Source organism: Tenrec ecaudatus, chromosome 7 (assembly GCF_050624435.1).
Source record: "Tenrec ecaudatus isolate mTenEca1 chromosome 7, mTenEca1.hap1, whole genome shotgun sequence".
In the NCBI taxonomy this organism is placed as follows: domain Eukaryota; kingdom Metazoa; phylum Chordata; class Mammalia; order Afrosoricida; family Tenrecidae; genus Tenrec; species Tenrec ecaudatus.
In genome coordinates this window covers 127,586,264-127,603,800 of record NC_134536.1, presented here as the reverse complement: position 1 = coordinate 127,603,800, position 17,537 = coordinate 127,586,264, and the positions used below count along the sequence as shown (strand labels likewise).

The 17,537-nt window shown below is 57.2% G+C and overlaps 3 protein-coding genes across 3 annotated transcripts; 1 reads left to right on the top strand and 2 right to left on the bottom strand.

Annotated features, from left to right (window-relative positions):
• On the top strand, positions 1–5,979 carry HSP90AB1 (heat shock protein 90 alpha family class B member 1). The gene is made up of 12 exons (XM_075555020.1): positions 1–159; positions 1,491–1,637; positions 2,225–2,431; positions 2,537–2,696; positions 2,866–2,999; positions 3,119–3,424; positions 3,789–3,954; positions 4,142–4,332; positions 4,467–4,614; positions 4,696–4,964; positions 5,163–5,496; positions 5,615–5,979. The coding sequence occupies exons 2-12, from the start codon at positions 1,491–1,493 to the stop codon at positions 5,722–5,724; spliced, it is 2,172 nt and encodes a 723-aa protein (XP_075411135.1). The 5' UTR covers positions 1–159; the 3' UTR covers positions 5,725–5,979.
• Positions 5,980–6,398: 419 nt separating this feature from the next.
• On the bottom strand, positions 6,399–9,614 carry SLC35B2 (solute carrier family 35 member B2). The gene is made up of 4 exons (XM_075555021.1): positions 9,473–9,614; positions 8,787–8,980; positions 8,495–8,649; positions 6,399–7,854 (listed from the first exon to the last, which is right to left on the bottom strand). Exons 1-4 carry the CDS (start codon positions 9,481–9,483, stop codon positions 6,916–6,918), a joined length of 1,299 nt encoding a protein of 432 aa, XP_075411136.1. The 5' UTR covers positions 9,484–9,614; the 3' UTR covers positions 6,399–6,915.
• Positions 9,615–10,562: 948 nt separating this feature from the next.
• Positions 10,563–17,537, bottom strand: NFKBIE (NFKB inhibitor epsilon). The gene is made up of 6 exons (XM_075555019.1): positions 16,935–17,537; positions 14,713–14,815; positions 13,971–14,193; positions 12,391–12,479; positions 11,971–12,210; positions 10,563–11,138 (listed from the first exon to the last, which is right to left on the bottom strand). Exons 1-6 carry the CDS (start codon positions 17,297–17,299, stop codon positions 11,073–11,075), a joined length of 1,086 nt encoding a protein of 361 aa, XP_075411134.1. The 5' UTR covers positions 17,300–17,537; the 3' UTR covers positions 10,563–11,072.

Here is a 17,537-nt window from a genome sequence, read left to right as displayed (position 1 = left end):
AGGGATCCGGGCCGGGCGGCCCGGCCGCGCTCGCTGTATAAATAGGGCGGCCGGGGGCGCGCAGCGGTTCTCTTGAGTCACCTCGGCGTAGCCTGCGAGCGTCCGCGCGCCCAGCACAGCCCCCGACCCGCCGCGCTCCGGTCCCCGCCGCTCTTCAAGGTGAGGCCGCGCCGCGCGCTCCTCCCCCGCTGCCCGCTCGGGCGCCCGCGCTCCCCGGGCCCGCGCGGCTTTCAAGCCCCTGGGCGTTGCGCGGAGGTGGTCGCGGGCCCACCCCGGCGGGCCTGGGGGCGCCTGACGGTCCCTGTCCGCCTTTTCTGTCTCCGCCGGCCTCGCCGGAGGGAGCTCGTCCCGCGGGGAGCTCGTCCCGGCGGGGTTGGGTCGTCCGGGGCGAGGTAGGCCGCGGAGCCGGCTTTAGAGTGGGGGTCAGCAGCACGTGGTGGCCGCGCCGGGCCGCTGCCATGTTGGGCCCCTCACTTCCGGACGGGGCTACGGGGCGCAGGAGGGTCCCCGGGTGGGGGTGCGCGCGGCTGAGTGACTCGGCGCATTGTCGCCGGCCGCGCCTTGCGCCTCGCGGCACGCGTTTTTCAAGTTCAGCCTGTCCTTCCCCGGGGGGGGGCGGGGGTCCGCGCCGAGCGGAGGCGGTCTCCGGCCGGACGTGGCCCTCGGCCCGCGTGTGCGGGCTGGCGGGGGGTGGGCTCTGCCAGACCCCCGGCTCTGCCCGGCCCCCGCCCTTGCCGAGAGCGGGCTGGTTCTGGAAGCTTCGGGAGCCGGCGCCCCGCCCCGTGCCCGGATGCTGGGCGGAGGCGGGCTGCGCGGCGGCGCCCCCTCCTCGCGGGCCGGGCCGGGCCGGCGCATGTCCGGCAGTGACGAGGGTCGGCCGGGCCCCGCGGGCTGCGGCCACCATCTTAGCTGCGTGTGCTCTGGCTCTGCGCGTTCGTGCCGAGCTGGGGGTCATGCGGGAGCTTTGCCTCCTCCCTCCTTTGTCCTGGTGAACTAACTGCTCCCCGAGCGGCGCGCCTGTCTTGGCGCTGCCTGCCCCTTCTGCGTGGAGGAGCACCCCAGACCCCTTTAGTTACTTAGTGCTTTTCTTCCCTAAATTAAGAACAGTAATACTAATGTGGACAATTAAATAGATGTGGCCGTTTCCTGGGTTGGGTTTTTTCCATAATTCTAAAGGTCATGGGTCACCAAGTAGCAGTGGTCTACGATGCCGCCTCAGAAAACCCGATTTTGTTAAAATAATTCGTGCGTGTTTTTCTCTTACATAATTTTCTCTCTTGTGGGCATGCAGCCTGGAATCCTTAGGAGGTTCTTACAGCCCTTGGGAGTGGGCTGGCAGCCTGCGCCCTTTGACCTACACCACACTTTATCTAGTCTGTAACAATGGACCACGACTAGCTTTTCCGGGATTTTGCTCTCAGTGCCTTGAGAACGACAGTGCAGCCTCTCCTGTTTGTAGTTCTTGACGTGGTTGTCCCCGATTCTTGCAGATGCCCGAGGAAGTGCACCATGGGGAGGAGGAGGTGGAGACCTTCGCCTTCCAGGCGGAGATCGCCCAACTCATGTCCCTCATCATCAATACCTTCTACTCGAACAAGGAAATTTTCCTTCGGGAGTTGATTTCTAATGCTTCTGATGTAAGTCTTTAGACTATCTATTGTTGTAGTTTTTGAGCACCCCCAAAAGAAGATAACGGATAGTTGGACATTTGGGTGGGTGGGGGCTGAACGCACCAGCCACTCAGTAGGAGAAAGAAGCTTTCTGCTCCTGTCAAGATTTACAGTGCAGGAGACCCACAGGGGCAGTTTTATCGGGTCCCAAGATTAACTCCATAACAATGACTCCCTTGTCCCCTTTGATTATTGAAGAATTATTGGTTCAGATGGAGGCCTGCTGAGGTTCCAACCCATCAGGAACCTCTGGGAGGAAAGACCTGGAGCCCCACCCATAAAGATAGGGATTTTAGCACAATGCAAGGTCTTGGTAGAGTAGGGACTGGGGTAAGGAACTAGAACATAAACCCCAAACCAAAAGATTGCGCTCTAAGAATGGGGCCATTTTGAGGTTCTGAGGGAGTCTGGGTTAGATACTGGCATGTTGAGGGGCGATCAAGTGAGCCGTTGGGAGTAGGAAAACCAGTAGACTCATGTAACTGGTGGGTTTTCAGAACGAATCATAAGTGTGTGCTGTTTTTTTCCTTACCCTTGTGGTCTGTTTCCCCTAGGCCTTGGATAAGATTCGCTATGAGAGCCTGACAGACCCTTCCAAGTTGGACAGTGGAAAAGAGCTGAAAATCGACATCATCCCCAACCCCCAGGAGCGCACTTTGACTCTAGTGGACACAGGCATTGGCATGACCAAGGCTGATCTCATCAATAATCTGGGAACCATAGCCAAGTCTGGTACCAAAGCCTTCATGGAGGCTCTGCAGGTAGCTAGCCTTTCTGCAAGGCTCCATTTACTTGACTCCACGTCACCTTTTAATTCCCTCGAAACTTGGTTGCTTTTGATTTATTTTTAACTTCTTTTTTCTTAGGCTGGTGCGGACATCTCCATGATTGGGCAGTTTGGTGTTGGCTTTTATTCTGCCTACTTGGTGGCAGAGAAAGTGTCTGTGATCACCAAACACAATGATGATGAGCAGTATGCCTGGGAGTCTTCTGCCGGGGGCTCCTTCACTGTCCGTGCTGACCACGGTGAGCACCATGGATTGCATGTGGTAGGAATTATTGAGGGTGGGGTGCCCTATAGTGGAAGCTCTAAAATGCATTTTATTCTAAAGTCGTTCCTTTTGACAAATGCAGTTGCGTTTTAGTCTTTACTGTGTTAGGTCTATGACAATTGCTTTTCACCTACACTTCTCAGGTGAGCCCATTGGTCGGGGAACGAAAGTGATTCTGCACCTCAAAGAAGACCAGACAGAGTACCTAGAGGAGAGGCGAGTCAAAGAAGTCGTGAAGAAGCACTCTCAGTTCATTGGCTACCCCATCACCCTTTATGTGAGTGTGGCGTGGGGTGCAGGAGTCTTGCCTTCTGAGTACGTTTTTTTGTGGTTCACAGATTCTGCTTTCCCTGATGTTCCAAAACGTTTTTGTTGTTTGTTTTCGGTACTGTAAAGCTGGAGAAGGAACGAGAGAAAGAAATCAGTGATGATGAAGCTGAGGAAGAGAAAGGTGAGAAAGAAGAAGAGAAGGAGGATGAAGAGAAGCCCAAGATTGAAGATGTGGGCTCAGATGAGGAGGACGACAGTGGGAAGGACAAGAAGAAGAAAACCAAGAAGATTAAGGAGAAGTACATTGACCGGGAAGAACTAAATAAGACCAAGCCCATCTGGACCAGGAATCCTGACGATATCACCCAGGAGGAGTATGGAGAATTCTACAAGAGCCTGACTAATGACTGGGAAGACCATTTGGCAGTCAAGGTGAGAAGCATTCCATGTTGGTTTCAGTTACAGGGGAAGTTAAGGTAGGAAGGGTTTACTGTTGGTAGAGAATGGAACTTGCCCAACTGGGCTGGTGACATGATGTGACTGGAGGCTCGGAAAGAAGCATGGATGCCACTTAGTGATGACCCTTTAGTGTAGACCCTGCAGTGTAGACCCTGTACTGGCTTTCCTGTACCCCAGGACTTTGGTTTCCTACTACACAGTGTCTATTCTGTAGTTTGTGAGGAAGGCTCTTGATCTTAAAGTTGTAGGTATTTGGCATTATCAACACACACCCCCTTTTTTGTTTTCCTTAAACCTTGAAGCACACCATTGGCTTACTGTGGCCTTTTTCTTTCAGCACTTTTCTGTAGAAGGGCAGTTGGAATTCAGGGCACTATTGTTTATCCCTCGGCGCGCTCCCTTTGACCTCTTTGAGAATAAGAAGAAAAAGAACAACATTAAGTTGTATGTCCGCCGTGTGTTCATCATGGACAGCTGTGACGAGCTAATCCCAGAGTATCTCAGTGAGTAGCCTTAATCCTTCCATTGCCTCTAGTATATTCTTTTGGAAGTGAGAGGTTCTCCGCATGCTTCAGGGAGTTGAAGGCTTTATTTATCCCTGATAATTTCTGGTCCTCTGTATCATAACAAAGTCCATGAGCCTTCGACTTGTCTCTGGATCATCACGTCTGTGGCCCTGGTTTATTGCAGACTTCATCCGTGGTGTGGTGGACTCGGAGGACCTGCCCCTCAACATCTCCCGAGAGATGCTCCAGCAGAGCAAGATCTTGAAGGTCATCCGCAAAAACATTGTCAAGAAGTGCCTGGAGCTCTTCTCTGAGTTGGCAGAAGACAAGGAGAACTATAAGAAGTTTTATGAGGCATTCTCCAAAAACCTGAAGGTAAAGGATATGAGTAAATAATACAAGTAAACACTACATGTTCGTTTGACCAGTTTTCTTAATGAAAGGGGCTTTAAGGGGCTTTTCCATCCACATAGAGGGACTAAGATTGGAGTTGTTGGTGACCCTTACAGCTTGGCATCCATGAGGACTCCACCAACAGGCGGCGCCTTTCTGAGCTGCTGCGCTACCACACCTCTCAGTCTGGAGATGAGATGACTTCCCTCTCAGAATATGTTTCCCGAATGAAGGAGACCCAGAAGTCCATCTATTACATCACTGGTGAGTTGGTGGTAGTAGACTGAAGGGGGTGGGGAGTGGAGAAGGGGGCTGCCTGACTTACCTGGTGGACTTTCACTACAGGTGAGAGCAAAGAGCAGGTGGCCAATTCTGCTTTCGTGGAGCGTGTGCGGAAGCGAGGCTTTGAGGTGGTCTACATGACGGAGCCCATCGACGAGTACTGCGTGCAACAGCTCAAGGAGTTTGATGGGAAGAGTCTGGTCTCCGTGACCAAAGAGGGGCTGGAGCTCCCGGAGGATGAAGAAGAGAAAAAGAAAATGGAGGAAAGCAAGGCCAAGTTTGAGAACTTGTGCAAGCTCATGAAAGAAATTTTGGATAAGAAGGTTGAGAAGGTGAATTACTCTTGTGAAAAGGAAGCTTCCCTTAGAGTCTTCTTAATTAGGAGAACCTTTTATGTTTTAAAACACTGGTTAAGCTTTTCTCTCCCCCCCCCTATTTTGGGCAGGTTTTAGATTGAACCAATCAGGTTGCTGAGTTTTTTGGGTTTTTTTTGCTAAGTTGTTTTTGTTGTTTGTGACCCATGTCCGCAGGTGACAATCTCCAATAGACTGGTGTCTTCACCCTGCTGCATTGTGACTAGTACATATGGCTGGACGGCCAACATGGAGCGGATCATGAAAGCCCAGGCTCTTCGGGACAACTCCACAATGGGCTACATGATGGCCAAAAAGCACCTGGAGATCAATCCAGACCACCCCATTGTGGAGACGCTGCGGCAGAAGGCTGAGGCTGACAAGAACGACAAAGCCGTCAAGGACCTGGTGGTGCTGCTGTTTGAGACAGCACTGCTCTCCTCTGGCTTCTCCCTTGAGGACCCTCAGACCCACTCCAACCGTATCTACCGCATGATCAAGCTTGGCTTAGGTGAGTATGTTTGGTACCCTGGTGTGGCCAGTTTGGGGAGGGGGGAGTGATTAGGTAAGGCAACATCAACAGTGTTATTTGTTCAGAATTTCACCCTGTACACTGTCTTCAACTGTAGGCATTGATGAAGATGAGGTGACAGCCGAGGAGCCCAGCACTGCTGTTCCTGATGAGATTCCCCCTCTTGAGGGCGATGAAGATGTGTCTCGCATGGAGGAAGTCGATTAGGCCATTCTCCTCAGACCTTGTGCCCTCTGTATAGTGTCCCCATGACTTGAGTGACCCTAGCCCACCGGGGCTCTGCAACTGCTGTTAACTAGTGGCTCCCCCCCATTCTTGTGTGTAAAGCAGGATCTAAGGCCCTCACGCCCTGTTGTCCCCTCCTTTATTTGGGATTGGGGTTAATGTGTATCTGTGAGGTTTCTTTTTTGTTTATTTTGTTCTATTAAAGTATGCAAAATAAAGAAGATGCCATTTTATACAGTTCTGCTCCCTTGTGAGTGGTTGGTGCTGCATCTCACAGCCTGACTTTCCTGTTTCATCTGAGCCGTCTAAGAGCACAGAGCAAACTTCAATGGGGCTCCACTCTTGAAAGGGGATGTAGAAAGTATCAAGCATAAATGGAGCTCCTAGAACACAATACATATAAGGGGCAAGTAATCTCAGAAGCCCTGTAGGACAATTGCTCTAGGGGTTGCTTTGAACCAGAGGAGAGCTTGGAACTTCAGACTGCCACTCAAATTCATCCTGTTTGTGAACTATCCTAGCACAGAAATTGCCAGTATCCACTTTTCTCAGCCCTGTGGACTACCTGCTGCCCCTTTGAGCCTCTGACCTTGGTAGTGACAACACCAGGGTTCCCCTTGATCCCAGACACACTTGATCCAAAACACAGGACCAAACCCCTTGCAGTAATTTAATAAAATAAAATTATAAGCAAAAAGTTAAAATTTTACAAAGTACCAAAATCTGATTGGCTCCTGGGGCAGAGCCTCTGGAGGAGCTGGTGGTGCATGTGGGGCTTCCTCCACCCCATCAGCAGCGCAGTCCTGGGGCAGCAGCATTGGCGTCCACACTTGTGCTTCTCACCAAAGTAAGAAATGCAGGTGGCTGGGAGCTTGAGACCGGGCGTTCCAAGGTAGGGACAAGCAACGAGTGAGGTGAGGGATGAATGAGCCACTTTGGCTTCCTCACCTGCAGGTAGTCAGGTCATTTCTCCTGGGGGTCAATGGAGTCCCTGCCTACCAGAGGATGACTTAAGGCAAAGGGAGGGCTAACTCCTCAGCACTCCACCCACAGTTGCACCAGGCTGGTTTGTGATACTGAGAAACCTGCATTCTAGCCCGAGCCAGCTGTCACTGAAGTGACAAGATGGGTGAGGGGCCTGTATCCCTAGAACCCCTCGGGTCCTTCCACCCCTCAAACCTTCTGCACAGTGGACTCCACCGGCACAGCCTTCTTGCCCCGCTGCTTTAAGCGGCCCCGGACATAGACACGCAGAAGGAGGGCAGCAAAGACCACAGCTACCCCCAGCCCCCCCACCACAGTTACAGTGTGGCCGTACAGGAGGCAGGAGAGGAGGATGGCAAAGGCCTGGCGGAGGGTCATGATGATGGTGAAGACTGCGGCCCCGAACTGCCCAATGGTGTAGAAGATGAAGAGCTGGCCACATGCTGAGCAGATGGACAGCAGCAGGGCATGGGCCGCAAACTCGCTGTGGCGCCCCATGAATCGGGTCCCCTCCAGCAGGGCTCCCTGCTCCAACAGTGAGCCCACTGTGAAGAGGCAGGAGAAGAAGTTGACCCCAAACATCATCTGGACTGATGACATTTTGTAGGCAAACAAGGCATCTTGCCAGTTTGAGGTGAAGCTGTCGAAAGCAATGTAGCCTGTGAGCAGAACGAGGCCTGAGAGTGTAGTGGCTGGGGAGCTGCGGGGCTCCGGCCCACTGGACAGCAGGAACATGCTGACCCCGACGGAGATGAGGCCGGCTGTCAGGTACTCCCAGTGCTCATAGCTGCGCCGGGACACCAGCTTCCCCATCAGCATGACTGGGATCACCTTGGAGGCCTTAGCCAGCACCTGCGTGGGGAAGCTGACAAACTTGAGAGCTTCATACTGGCACCAGCTGCTAAGCACATTGGTCAAGCTGGCAAAAGAATACTGGTACATGGGTGCCCCATGCCGGGGCTGCTTGCAAAGTGCACAGCAGAGGCCCGCCACCATCAGTGCCAGCACGCGGTTCATCAGCACCAGAAACTGCGAGTCTGTGAAGCGCTCCCCCGGTGTGGTGGCTGTGGCCCCGTAGCTGCGGGTCATCACTCTTTCCTGCAGTACACCCCAAGTCAGATAGGACACCTGCCGGGGAGGGGCGGGGGGACAGGGGAGAAACCAGCAGAGCCAGTGAGCAAGAAAAGAAAGAGGATCTCAACTTGCAGCATCTTCACAGGCGGGGAAGGCAAAGCACAGCACACGGTCATTCCTCTGTGGTAACGAGACGGTTCTCCCAAGCCTGCACGGTGGAGGCCAGCTATCTGACTACGTTCTGTGTGCCCACAGTATTGGTCTGATGGAGCGGCTCCATGCAAAGCATTTCCTTACTCTTCACCAGGCCCGGGGGGGCAGGCTTAGCTCACCATGATACATAACGGAGGACTCCACCCAGAGTGTTGTCTGTCATCGGCCTCTTAACACCCTTCCGAAGAAGGGCTAAGTGGTCCCTTGCTACCCCACCAAAGTGCTTGTCATTAGGGCTACATGTATGACATGAGACACATCGAAGTGGGGGATGTGTAACAAGGGAACAGGACAAAGAAAAGAGAAGGCCCAGTCCTAAAGCTGAAGGGATGAGGAGCAGGACAAAGGCAGGGTTTCTTCCAAGACGGTGGTGTGCACGGTAGGGTGGGACCCACCACCCCAACCAGCAAACCCAATAAGGTAGGGTTGGTGCGGGGACAACTTGGGTTCCAGCCCAGGAGGAGACGCAGAGCCCACCTACCTGGAGACCTGCGGCACAGAAGAGCAACTTCAGGGCCTGCCAAGTGAGGGTGGTCTCTCCAGACTCTGTCCGGGGAGCCAGCCCGGGCTCGTCGGGGGCCTTGGGCTCATTGCCAAACACACAGGCTTTCACCAGGGGGAAGCAGAGGCCCCTACCTGGGGAAGGCAAACCAAGTCACGCCCCCAATCGTTCTCACCACAAGCATCCTCCCCAGAGCAGCCACCCTGCCCCGCTGGCCTCCCGGACTGGCCAGCATTGAGCTGAGTCCGCTAGCCGCCCTTTCCCCACACACCTGTCTCCAGGTAGTTCCTGCGTCTTAAGTACAGCACCAGGAGGTAGCCAGGGACCATGAAGCTGGCATAGCCAGCAGCATTCACCAAAAAGCGGAAGAACCAGAGCTGGGTCCATGGCTCGGGCGGAGCTTCGGGCGCCTCCCCGCCGGCCCCTCGGAAGGGGAGCGTGGCCAGCACCACCACTGCCCACCACCTGCAGGGGCGGCGGACACGAGGCTTATAATGTCGCTCCTCAAGGGGCCACCCTGGAGGCGGGCCCGAGTCTCCTCCCCGCCGCTCTCCGCGGCAGCCCAGCCGGACAAAGAGCCTCTCTCTCCGGGGGCAGGGAGGGGGACCGCCGTGGGCCAAGCCGGGCCCCTCCGCCCCCAGGGGCGGGTCCGCCCCGCAGGCCAAACAGGTCCCCTCTGTTTCCTCCAGCGCCAGCCGGCTGTTCAGGCCGCAGCGGCGACCCCCTCGCCTCCCACGTCCCCGGAGTGCTGATGCTCCCCAGCCCCTAACACGACGTGCCGACCTCCCCCGCTCCCCGCATTCGGGGCGCGTGAACCACTGGCTCCGGGAGGCGCCAAGTCACGGGCCCATCGCCCCGCAGCCCAGACCCCACCCGGCCCCTGAACCGAGGGGTGACAGTCACGTGCCCCAGGGGGGGGCCGATCACGTGGGCGCCATCGCTCCCCTAGCCGTGCACCTGGTGTCCATGGTCCGGCCGCGTGGGGCGGCGGGGGACCGGGGAATGCAGTCCCCGGGCCGCGCGCTCCCTCCGCCGCCTCCCGGAGCAGCCAGCGAGCGAGCGGCCAGCGGAAGTGCCGCGCTCTTGCCGCCTCCGTTCCCGGGGCCGCCCCCCCGCCGCCCACAGCGCCCCCGCGCGGCCCGGAGGGAGACGCCGCCAGGTTCCGGGAGCGCGGGGAGGAGTCTCCCTCTTGGGGATCGCCTTTAGGCTTAGTCATCCCTGCAGGTGGCTGCGACCACAGGCAGGGATTGTGCAGTTGCAAGAAGCCCTTCTTGTGCAGCCCACTTTCTCACAGGATGGAGATGCCCTCTCCCCTTTTGTCTGGGTCAGCAACTTTGTCCCCGACTCCCCATGACCTTCAAGGTGCTACATGACTTGGCCCCTGGCCTCTTCGCCCACTCACCTACCCTCTGCAGAGCCCACGGGCGGCTCTCAGTTCCTCTAAGTCACCAGAGCCTCACCGAACACTCTCCCCTCATCCCGTACTTAGTCTTCAACCAGAGCTGAAATGAGGAGTTTCCTGACCCTCAACAAATGGCCTTTCTCAGCACTGCCTGCAACTTGAAATTACTTAAAAGACTGGTACGTTTATGACTGGCTCACTCATCAGACTGGAAGCTCTGAGTGACAGACACCTTGAGTTCTCCACCCCAGCACAGGGAGGTCTGACCAACTATGGTCTGGCACAGGGGTGGAAGGTGGGTGAAAATATATATTTTTTAAGATGCCACGGCCCTCTTGTTGCACATCCTCCCTCAACTGGCCTTCCTGTCCAGGTGCGTCCACCTTTTGTCAGCCTCCAGGGCTGTGGGCAGGCCAAGCTTACAGAGCCTGTGTCTATCCCGCCCCACTGCGTCCCCATAGAAAGGACAGGTGTCAGGAACAGAAGACAGAAGGCCCTCAGGCTGTTACCAGCTCCCTCCCATCTCATCCACTGAGGCTCTTCCCTGCCCAGGGACCATTCTGCTTTTAAGACAAGGTCATCACACACACACACACACACACACACACACACACACACACACAATGAATGTGGGTAAAACAACTCTAAAAATTTCTGCCATTTTAGTGTCTTGTTACTGAAATGTTCCTTCCTCAAAGACTCGTGTCAGGCAGAACCTTTGGCATGAACTCCGTAACAGCAGTCTTTGAGAGTCCTCCACAGCAGGAAGATGGGGTCCCTGTTCGCATTACAGCCTCTCCTTGAACTTGGGCGAGTCCACGTTTTCAAACTTGTTGGTCAGTTCAGGCTCAACGAACATCGGTTGAAACTGCCCCTTGGCCACTTTCCCAGGGGACAAACAGGCCTTGCCCAGGACCCCCGGGGCAGAGGGGCCTTTCAAGAATCTCCATCCACTGGGGAAGCTCTTCCTTCTAGACTGGTTCTTCCTACTTCTTGATCCCTCCTCTGGCTCAGGGCTGCACCGGCCCCAGGCTGTGACCAGCAGTCTCCAGGGCCCCAGCATGGCACATGGTGCAGGCCCAAACTGCAGCAGCTCCAGCTCCAGCTTCCAGGTGGGAACAGGAGGCACCGTGGGCCCCAGACCCCGGCGGGGCTTCAGTCGGCACACAGCAGTGGCTTCCCCGAGATCTTCAGGTCATCAAAGGGCAGAAGAGCCAGGGGCTGAGAGAAAGAACAGAGAAAATAGTCAGGGCTTGCCCCGGGGGAAAAAAAAAAAAAAGCAATGGGCAGAATGCGGTGCTGGAGAAACTTTAACCAAAGGACAGTTAAAGGACTTCAGGGGGTAAGTCCTCCAATCTCCAGAAGGTAGTGGCCTGCCTGAGCTGGACACTGCCCTGAGACCTGAGGCATAACCGCAGACTATCAGAACCAGGAGGGGCCTGAGACATAGCCCTTGTGGGGCTGTGGGGTCAGCAATGGATTGCCCATCTTGAGATAGTGGTTCAAACCTACCAGCCGCTCTGTGAGCGAAAGATGCGGTTGTCCGTTTCTGTAAAGATTTACAGTCCTGGAAACCCTTTCCAGGGTCCCTGGGAGTTGGACAGGAGGGACCAGAGGGGTCCAGCACAAATGTCTGGTATTTTGGAGGGACAAGGATGGGAGGGTGTTCACAGAACATTTCAACTTTTTAAAAATGAGATATTTAAAAATGGGAAAGGCTTTACAGAAAGCCTGGGGTTCACCCCTTTTGAAAAATTGGAAGACCTGGTAACTTGGGTGTACTTCCACTCTACAGGCACCTGCTGAGCTGAGGGGGGCGCCCTGGCGGGGGCTCTCAGCATTATTCCCACTTGCCCCTGATGTCTTAGGCTCGATGGCTCACTTGAGCTGCAGGGGCCCTGGTCCAGTTTACCCATGGTCCCAACAGTTGGATAGTGGCAGAGTCCCAGATTAGACCCGGGGGATCCCAACTTCCAGTCTGTCCCTTCCTGTGGCCCCAGTGCAGCCCCCTGCCCTGGAGTGGGCGCCCCGAGGGGGTGCGTGTGCCTCTTACATCCTCAGCCAGGTCCTGCGGCGTCTCATCCTCGACATTCCGAAGCAGGGAGTCGGCTCCTGCCTCACACAGCGTGGACGAGATGCTGCTGAGGCCCCGGCCCGCTGCGAGGTGCAGGGGGGTGCACCCATTGAGCATGCGGGCATCCACTCGGGCCCCGGCCCGGAGCAGGAACTGCACCAGGCTCCGTTCCTGGGTTTCCACCGCCAGGTGCAGCGCCGTCTTCCCACTGGTGCCCTCCTGGAAGGGGACGTAGACATCAGCCAAAGTCCTCGAGAGGCCAGGTCCTCTGGGCCTGAGCCAGGGACGAGGAGGTGAGCAGCACCACTACCTCTGAATGCCGAGCGGAGGGCCTGGGGCTGGTCAAGGGGCAAGAGGCAAGCCACCTGGGGCAGGCAGCAACCAGACTCACTGCCTCACCTGAGCATCAATGTCAGCTCCATTGTGAAGCAGCAGTTCCATGAGCGGCCGGTTCCTCTGTAGGGTGGCGATGTGGAGACAGGCCAGACCTGGAAGGCAGCCGGCCCAGTGGTGAGGGCTTAAGCAGGTGGGGGCTACCCTGCTTGCATCTGCCAACTCCCTCCCTCCCTTCTCTCCTGGGGCCTCCTGTACCCCCATAGCCCCCAGGGACCCGCTGCCCACTCAATGCCTCAGATCACAGGGCTGGAAAAAGGCAAACCCAAAAACCCCCTCAAAAGTCTGAGGGGGAAGGAACTCTAAGTTTCCACCTTTTCAGAGTCATGTTATTGAAACTTTCACGGTTCAAGGGTCAGGTTGCTGAGACCCCCCCCCACACCCCCTAACCCCGCCTCCCCCCCACCAGTTTCCTACACATAGAGTGCTCCAGCCGGGACCTCAAGTCCACCTCTCTAGAGCAGTCCTCTGGGACCCCCACCACAACACACAGGTTCCCCCTCGGTGCCCAGCTGCCACCTCCTCCTGTGCACTCCCTTGGGCCAGCCCCGACCCTGCTCAGCAGAGGTCACATGCACAGCCCCCATCTCCCACACCACCTGTGTTCAGTGGTTCCCTGCTCCCTGGGGCCCTCCCTCCTTTCTCCACTGACAAGGCGTTTTGTTCCAGTCGGTCGGGTCTCAGAGCCCAGAAACCCAAGGAGCAGTTTGACCCCAGGTCCAAGCGGTCTCTGCGAGTCAGAACATTCAGTGTGGGTCATTGTCTGCTGGTGCCCCCAGAACTTACTCTCTCCTTGGCCTCGCTCTCTCCGTTTCCTTCACAGGTGTCAGTCCTGCCCCCTAGGTCATGTCTCGCACATAAGGAGGGGACCTCAAAAAGATAATGAACTTCTCAAGGAACTTCTGGAAGCCCCCTCGTAGAAAGCCCTAGGTACATTTCTGCTGAATGAATGAATGGACGACTTCATCTAATCACTACTGCCCTGACTGTCTTGAGGGGAGGGTGAGCTCTCTGCCTAGCAGGTAGTGCCAAGCCTATTGCCACCAAGGCAGAGTAGGGCTGCAACACAGGGTTTCCAAGGCCGTGAATCTTTACGGAAGTAACCAGCCTCATCTTCGTCCTGTGGAGTGGATGGTGGGTTTGAACTACCAACCTTGCAGTTACTAGCCTGACGAGTAACTCGCTGCATTCCCGGGGCTCCTAGCATAGAGTAGGTTGCTAGGCATATTCTAAATTAAATTCTTCTTTCTTCGTTCACTCACTCGTCATTCATTCGGAAGAGTCACACTGAGAACCGATGTGCTTAGAAGAGTCCTGGTAGCACAGCGGGTTCAGTGTCAGGATGCTAACCAGGAGGTCAGCAGTTCAAACCCTTAGCTGCTCTGAGGGAGCCCAAGAAGGCTATTTGCAGAAATCTTACGGAGCCGTTTTACTCTGTTCCCTAGGGTCACAGGACGTGCCAACTTGAGGGGCAATGGGTTTATGTGTAAATAGCTGGAGGACTGTCAGTGAGCCAGCGGGGCCTCCCCCCCTCCTCCCTGGCTCCTACCCTCTTCCCAGCCCACAGGCTCCCTGACTGCCCATACCTTGCCAGTTTTGCAGCTGGAGGTCCAGAGAGTGAGGCTGGGCCCGGCCTGGCTCTGGCCGCCCCTCTAGCAGACATCGGGCGCAGGCCAGGTGCTGGCGTTGGCAGGCCATGTGCAGGGCTGTGTCTCCGTGCAGGTCCTGAAGCACCCGACTGGCCCCCTTCAGCACCAGAGCCTGGACGGCTCGGGGCTGATCCAGGTGCACTGCCAGGTGGAGTGCTGTCTGTGGGCACAAGGGCGGCCATGTGAAGGTGGGCACAGGGATTCCCACCTGCCAGCACCTTTGAGAACAGCTAGTAAAAGCCAGGTCCCTCATGGAGATGCTAACAGGCCCTGTCCGCTGCAGCGCCTCAAATTCTTGGGACTCTCATTGTGACAGTTGGGTGAGGGACTGGGCGCCCTGGCTCTTCGCCCTGCAGGAAGGTGTCTGGGCAGGGAGGCCTAACCCCTCACCTTCTGAATGCCGGGGGGTCAGGGAGCTGGGAAGGGCCTTAGGGGAACAAAGATGGACTGGCACATGCAGACTCCAGGGCCCAGAGCAGCTGGTCTGCCTCTGTCACCACTCCTTGGCTACCTTGTGTCATCAGGGATTGACATGTGTCCCCTCCCCCAGCCTGGGAGGAAGAGATGGGCTCTTGCTCATCTTTGGGTGTCTGGTTTCTTGGGTGGACAGTCTGGAGAGGGTCCCATGGCTGCCGGAGTAGGTACATGGACCTGGGCACAGCCTGTCCTCTCTACCTACCTGGTAGAGGTTGTTCTGAATGTCCAGGACCTCCTGGGGCAGCACTGCCAGGCAGTAGAGCAGCATGGCCTGGGCCTCGTGAATCACTGCCAGGTGGACCAGCCTGCAGAGGCGCAAGGGAAAAGGCAAAGTTTGTAACCAGGGCCCAGGCCAGAGAGAGCTGGAGTGGGGGTGGTCCTGGGATTAGGAGGAGGAAGTACAGGAAGTGACAGTAAGTTTAGGCTGGTGTAGGAGGCTAGGAGCCCAGCAGTGGGAGCGGCCAGTTCCCATCTCTGGACTTCAGGAAGGCCTGGCTGGGTGGGAATGTGTCAGGGTGCTGGCCACGAAAGGACCTGCCCACATCCCACACCCTGCTGTCCCCAGGGCCCCACCAAGCCAGCTGCAGCTCAAAGCCAAACTGAAAGCTGCTGCAGGAGCCCACAGGGGGTTTCCAGAGCTGTGCTCCCCACCTCCCACCCCGATAGAGAGGACAGGCGGGGGTGGGAAGCAGGGGTCACCCCTCAGTGTTACACATTCCACAGGAGCAAACCAAGCTCTCAAAAGAGGCACCAGGAGACAGTGCAGCACCCCGACAGACAGCCCAGACCAGGCAGGCCCTGAGCCTGACCCCACAGGCACAGCACAGGGAATGTGTGTTTGCTGGGAACCCTAAACTGGGGGTGAAGGGGGCAGCGGGGAGGGGAAGTTCCCTTGTCCTGGGGCTTCCCTGCACCAGGTGGAGAAAATGACAGTCAGGCAGCCAGGTCTGGGCCTGAACAGCTGCCCTGAAACTGGAGTGAGGGGCTGGGCAGGGGGCTGCTTGGGCAGGAGGGGGCTGCCTTTGGATGCAGGCAGGCACCAGGAGAGAGTGGCAGAGCCGCTCTGGAAATCCCCTTGGCCACGGCCTGCTCTCTGGGTCACATTCCTGCAGCCACCTCCCTCTCCCGCACTCCTCCTCCCACTTCCTCTTCCCACAGCCCAGACACCTCACAGGGAGCAAAGTGGACCCCTTCTCTCTGGAGAGCCCTTGGCAGTTTTATCCCACTCCTCGCAAGCTGCTCTCACCCCCTCCCACCCACACCACAATCTGGACCAGGATACCTAACTCTTAAAGAGATGGTAAAGGTGGGGCTAAAGACTCTGAAGGAGACCAGGGACCAGAAGTTCCCACTTCTTGGATCAATGGTCAGCTGTAGGTACATTCCGTGGAGTCTCCAAAATCTTGGGCTTCTGGGCCAGAGGACTGGGGACCCAGGCACAGAGTGCAAAAAAGCCTGGGTCACCTCTCTGCCCCCCCTAACACCCCCCAACCTTGTGCAGAATCAGGACCCTTGCACCTCCCAGGTGCACGCAGGGCAGGCACCCCACCCAGCTTTTTCCAAGCCCATCCTTCATTCTAGTCACCCTGAGTCCCTACATCTCTCATCCAAAAACCCACCACCCTCTCTCCTGTCAGCTTATGTGTATATGTCCTCAGCAGGCCAGCCCCTCCCACACACCAGCATCTAGTCTCAACGCCCCCCCCCCCACCAGTCTCGACCAAGCTCCACCTGAGACTGGAGCTGGGGAGGGGCGGGAAGAGTGCAGGGAAGGGTCAGGAAGGGCAGTGAACGGGCCTGGGGGGGTCTCAGGAGGGGGAGTGTGTAGGAGGCTGATTCCATCCCTCACTTCCCCTTTCTCTGCAGAGGAGGAAGTAAGCTGGGGCAGGCGGTTGCCTGTCTGCTGGGTCAGGGTGTCCCGGCTGGCTCACCTAGCCTTCCTCAGGGCCAGGTGTACTCCTCCTACCCCCACCCTCCCAGCCCCCACTGGATACCCGGTTTCCTCCAGATGAGGCACTCTGAGGGCAGGAGCTGGGAATTCCAGATGTTGACAAAACAAGGATGCCCCCTCCCCTCCGAGGGGAAACCTAACTGGACTGGTCAGGGGAATTTTCTCTTCCTAAGGGGTGGGTGATTGGGACGTTTCCAAGAAGCTGGCTGGGACTCCGGGCCCTGCCAGCTCTGCCCACCTCCATGCGGGAGGGCAGGGAGGCGATGCCAAGGCTGGCCTGGCTGGAGCTCAAGAGTTGGCTGAAAACTTGGCGTTAAGTTTGGGGTTTAGAAGGGAGTGGGGGCTGTCCCTTCCCGGGCAGGCGCCTTGGAGGGCTCTTGGAGCCCAGAGGCCGTCCCCAGGTGGCTCCTGGGGAGACTGCGGGTTAGGGTCGGAATGAAGGGGTTCTGCCGCGGCCTCGACCCCAAACTCACGTGTCACCTTCCTCGGAGATGTAAGTGAGCGCTTCCAGCTGCTGAGCGTTCAGAGCCCCCGTGGGGACGAGCGGCGAGCAGGGGGCAGGGTCTTCGGTCTCGAGGTCCCCCAGGAGGGGCAGGGGCCCAGTGATCGAGGAGGAGCCGTAGGTGGAGTCGGCCCGCTCCCCATCCGCGTCTTCCTTCTCCTCCGGTCCCTCGGCGCCTCCCCGGGGTGGGGTCCAGGACTGGGGGCCGCCACCATCCGAGGGCCCGGGGGCGAGGGCCGCAGGCTCGGGCAGGGAGCGCAGGGAGCGCAGAGACTCGATACCCGAGTCGTACCGGTTCTCGTCCGCCTCGTCCGGTCCTTTCCGCGCCTCCGACATGCCCGCGGCGCCGGCCCGCGGGGGCCGGGGTCGGAGCTGGATCGGGCTCCGGGCTCCGCGGTGCTGCCTTTCCGGGTTGCGGGGCCGCCTCGGCAAAGCCGACGCCGGGCCCGGAGCAGCCTTCTTTGCGGGCTGCGGGATCCTAAGGGGGTCGGCCGGACGCGAGCACAAGGGTCGGAGGCGGGCTGGGTCCACCGCAGCGGATTGATACTTAGGGTAGCCGCGCAGCCCAGTCTGG

Coding starts and splice junctions, on each gene's coding strand:
- HSP90AB1 (XM_075555020.1), top strand. CDS start 1,491: ATGCCCGAGGAAGTGCACCATGGGGAGGAGGAGGTGGAGACCTTCGCC. Junction 3,955..4,141: donor GCTAATCCCAGAGTATCTCA/GTGAGTAGCCTT, acceptor GGTTTATTGCAG/ACTTCATCCGTGGTGTGGTG. Junction 5,497..5,614: donor CATGATCAAGCTTGGCTTAG/GTGAGTATGTTT, acceptor CTTCAACTGTAG/GCATTGATGAAGATGAGGTG.
- SLC35B2 (XM_075555021.1), bottom strand. Junction 8,650..8,786: donor CAGGAACTACCTGGAGACAG/GTGTGTGGGGAA, acceptor TGCCTTCCCCAG/GTAGGGGCCTCTGCTTCCCC. Junction 7,855..8,494: donor TCTGTGCCGCAGGTCTCCAG/GTAGGTGGGCTC, acceptor CCTCCCCGGCAG/GTGTCCTATCTGACTTGGGG.
- NFKBIE (XM_075555019.1), bottom strand. CDS start 17,299: ATGTCGGAGGCGCGGAAAGGACCGGACGAGGCGGACGAGAACCGGTAC. Junction 12,211..12,390: donor GAGCTGACATTGATGCTCAG/GTGAGGCAGTGA, acceptor GTCCCCTTCCAG/GAGGGCACCAGTGGGAAGAC. Junction 11,139..11,970: donor CGCAGGACCTGGCTGAGGAT/GTAAGAGGCACA, acceptor TCTTTCTCTCAG/CCCCTGGCTCTTCTGCCCTT.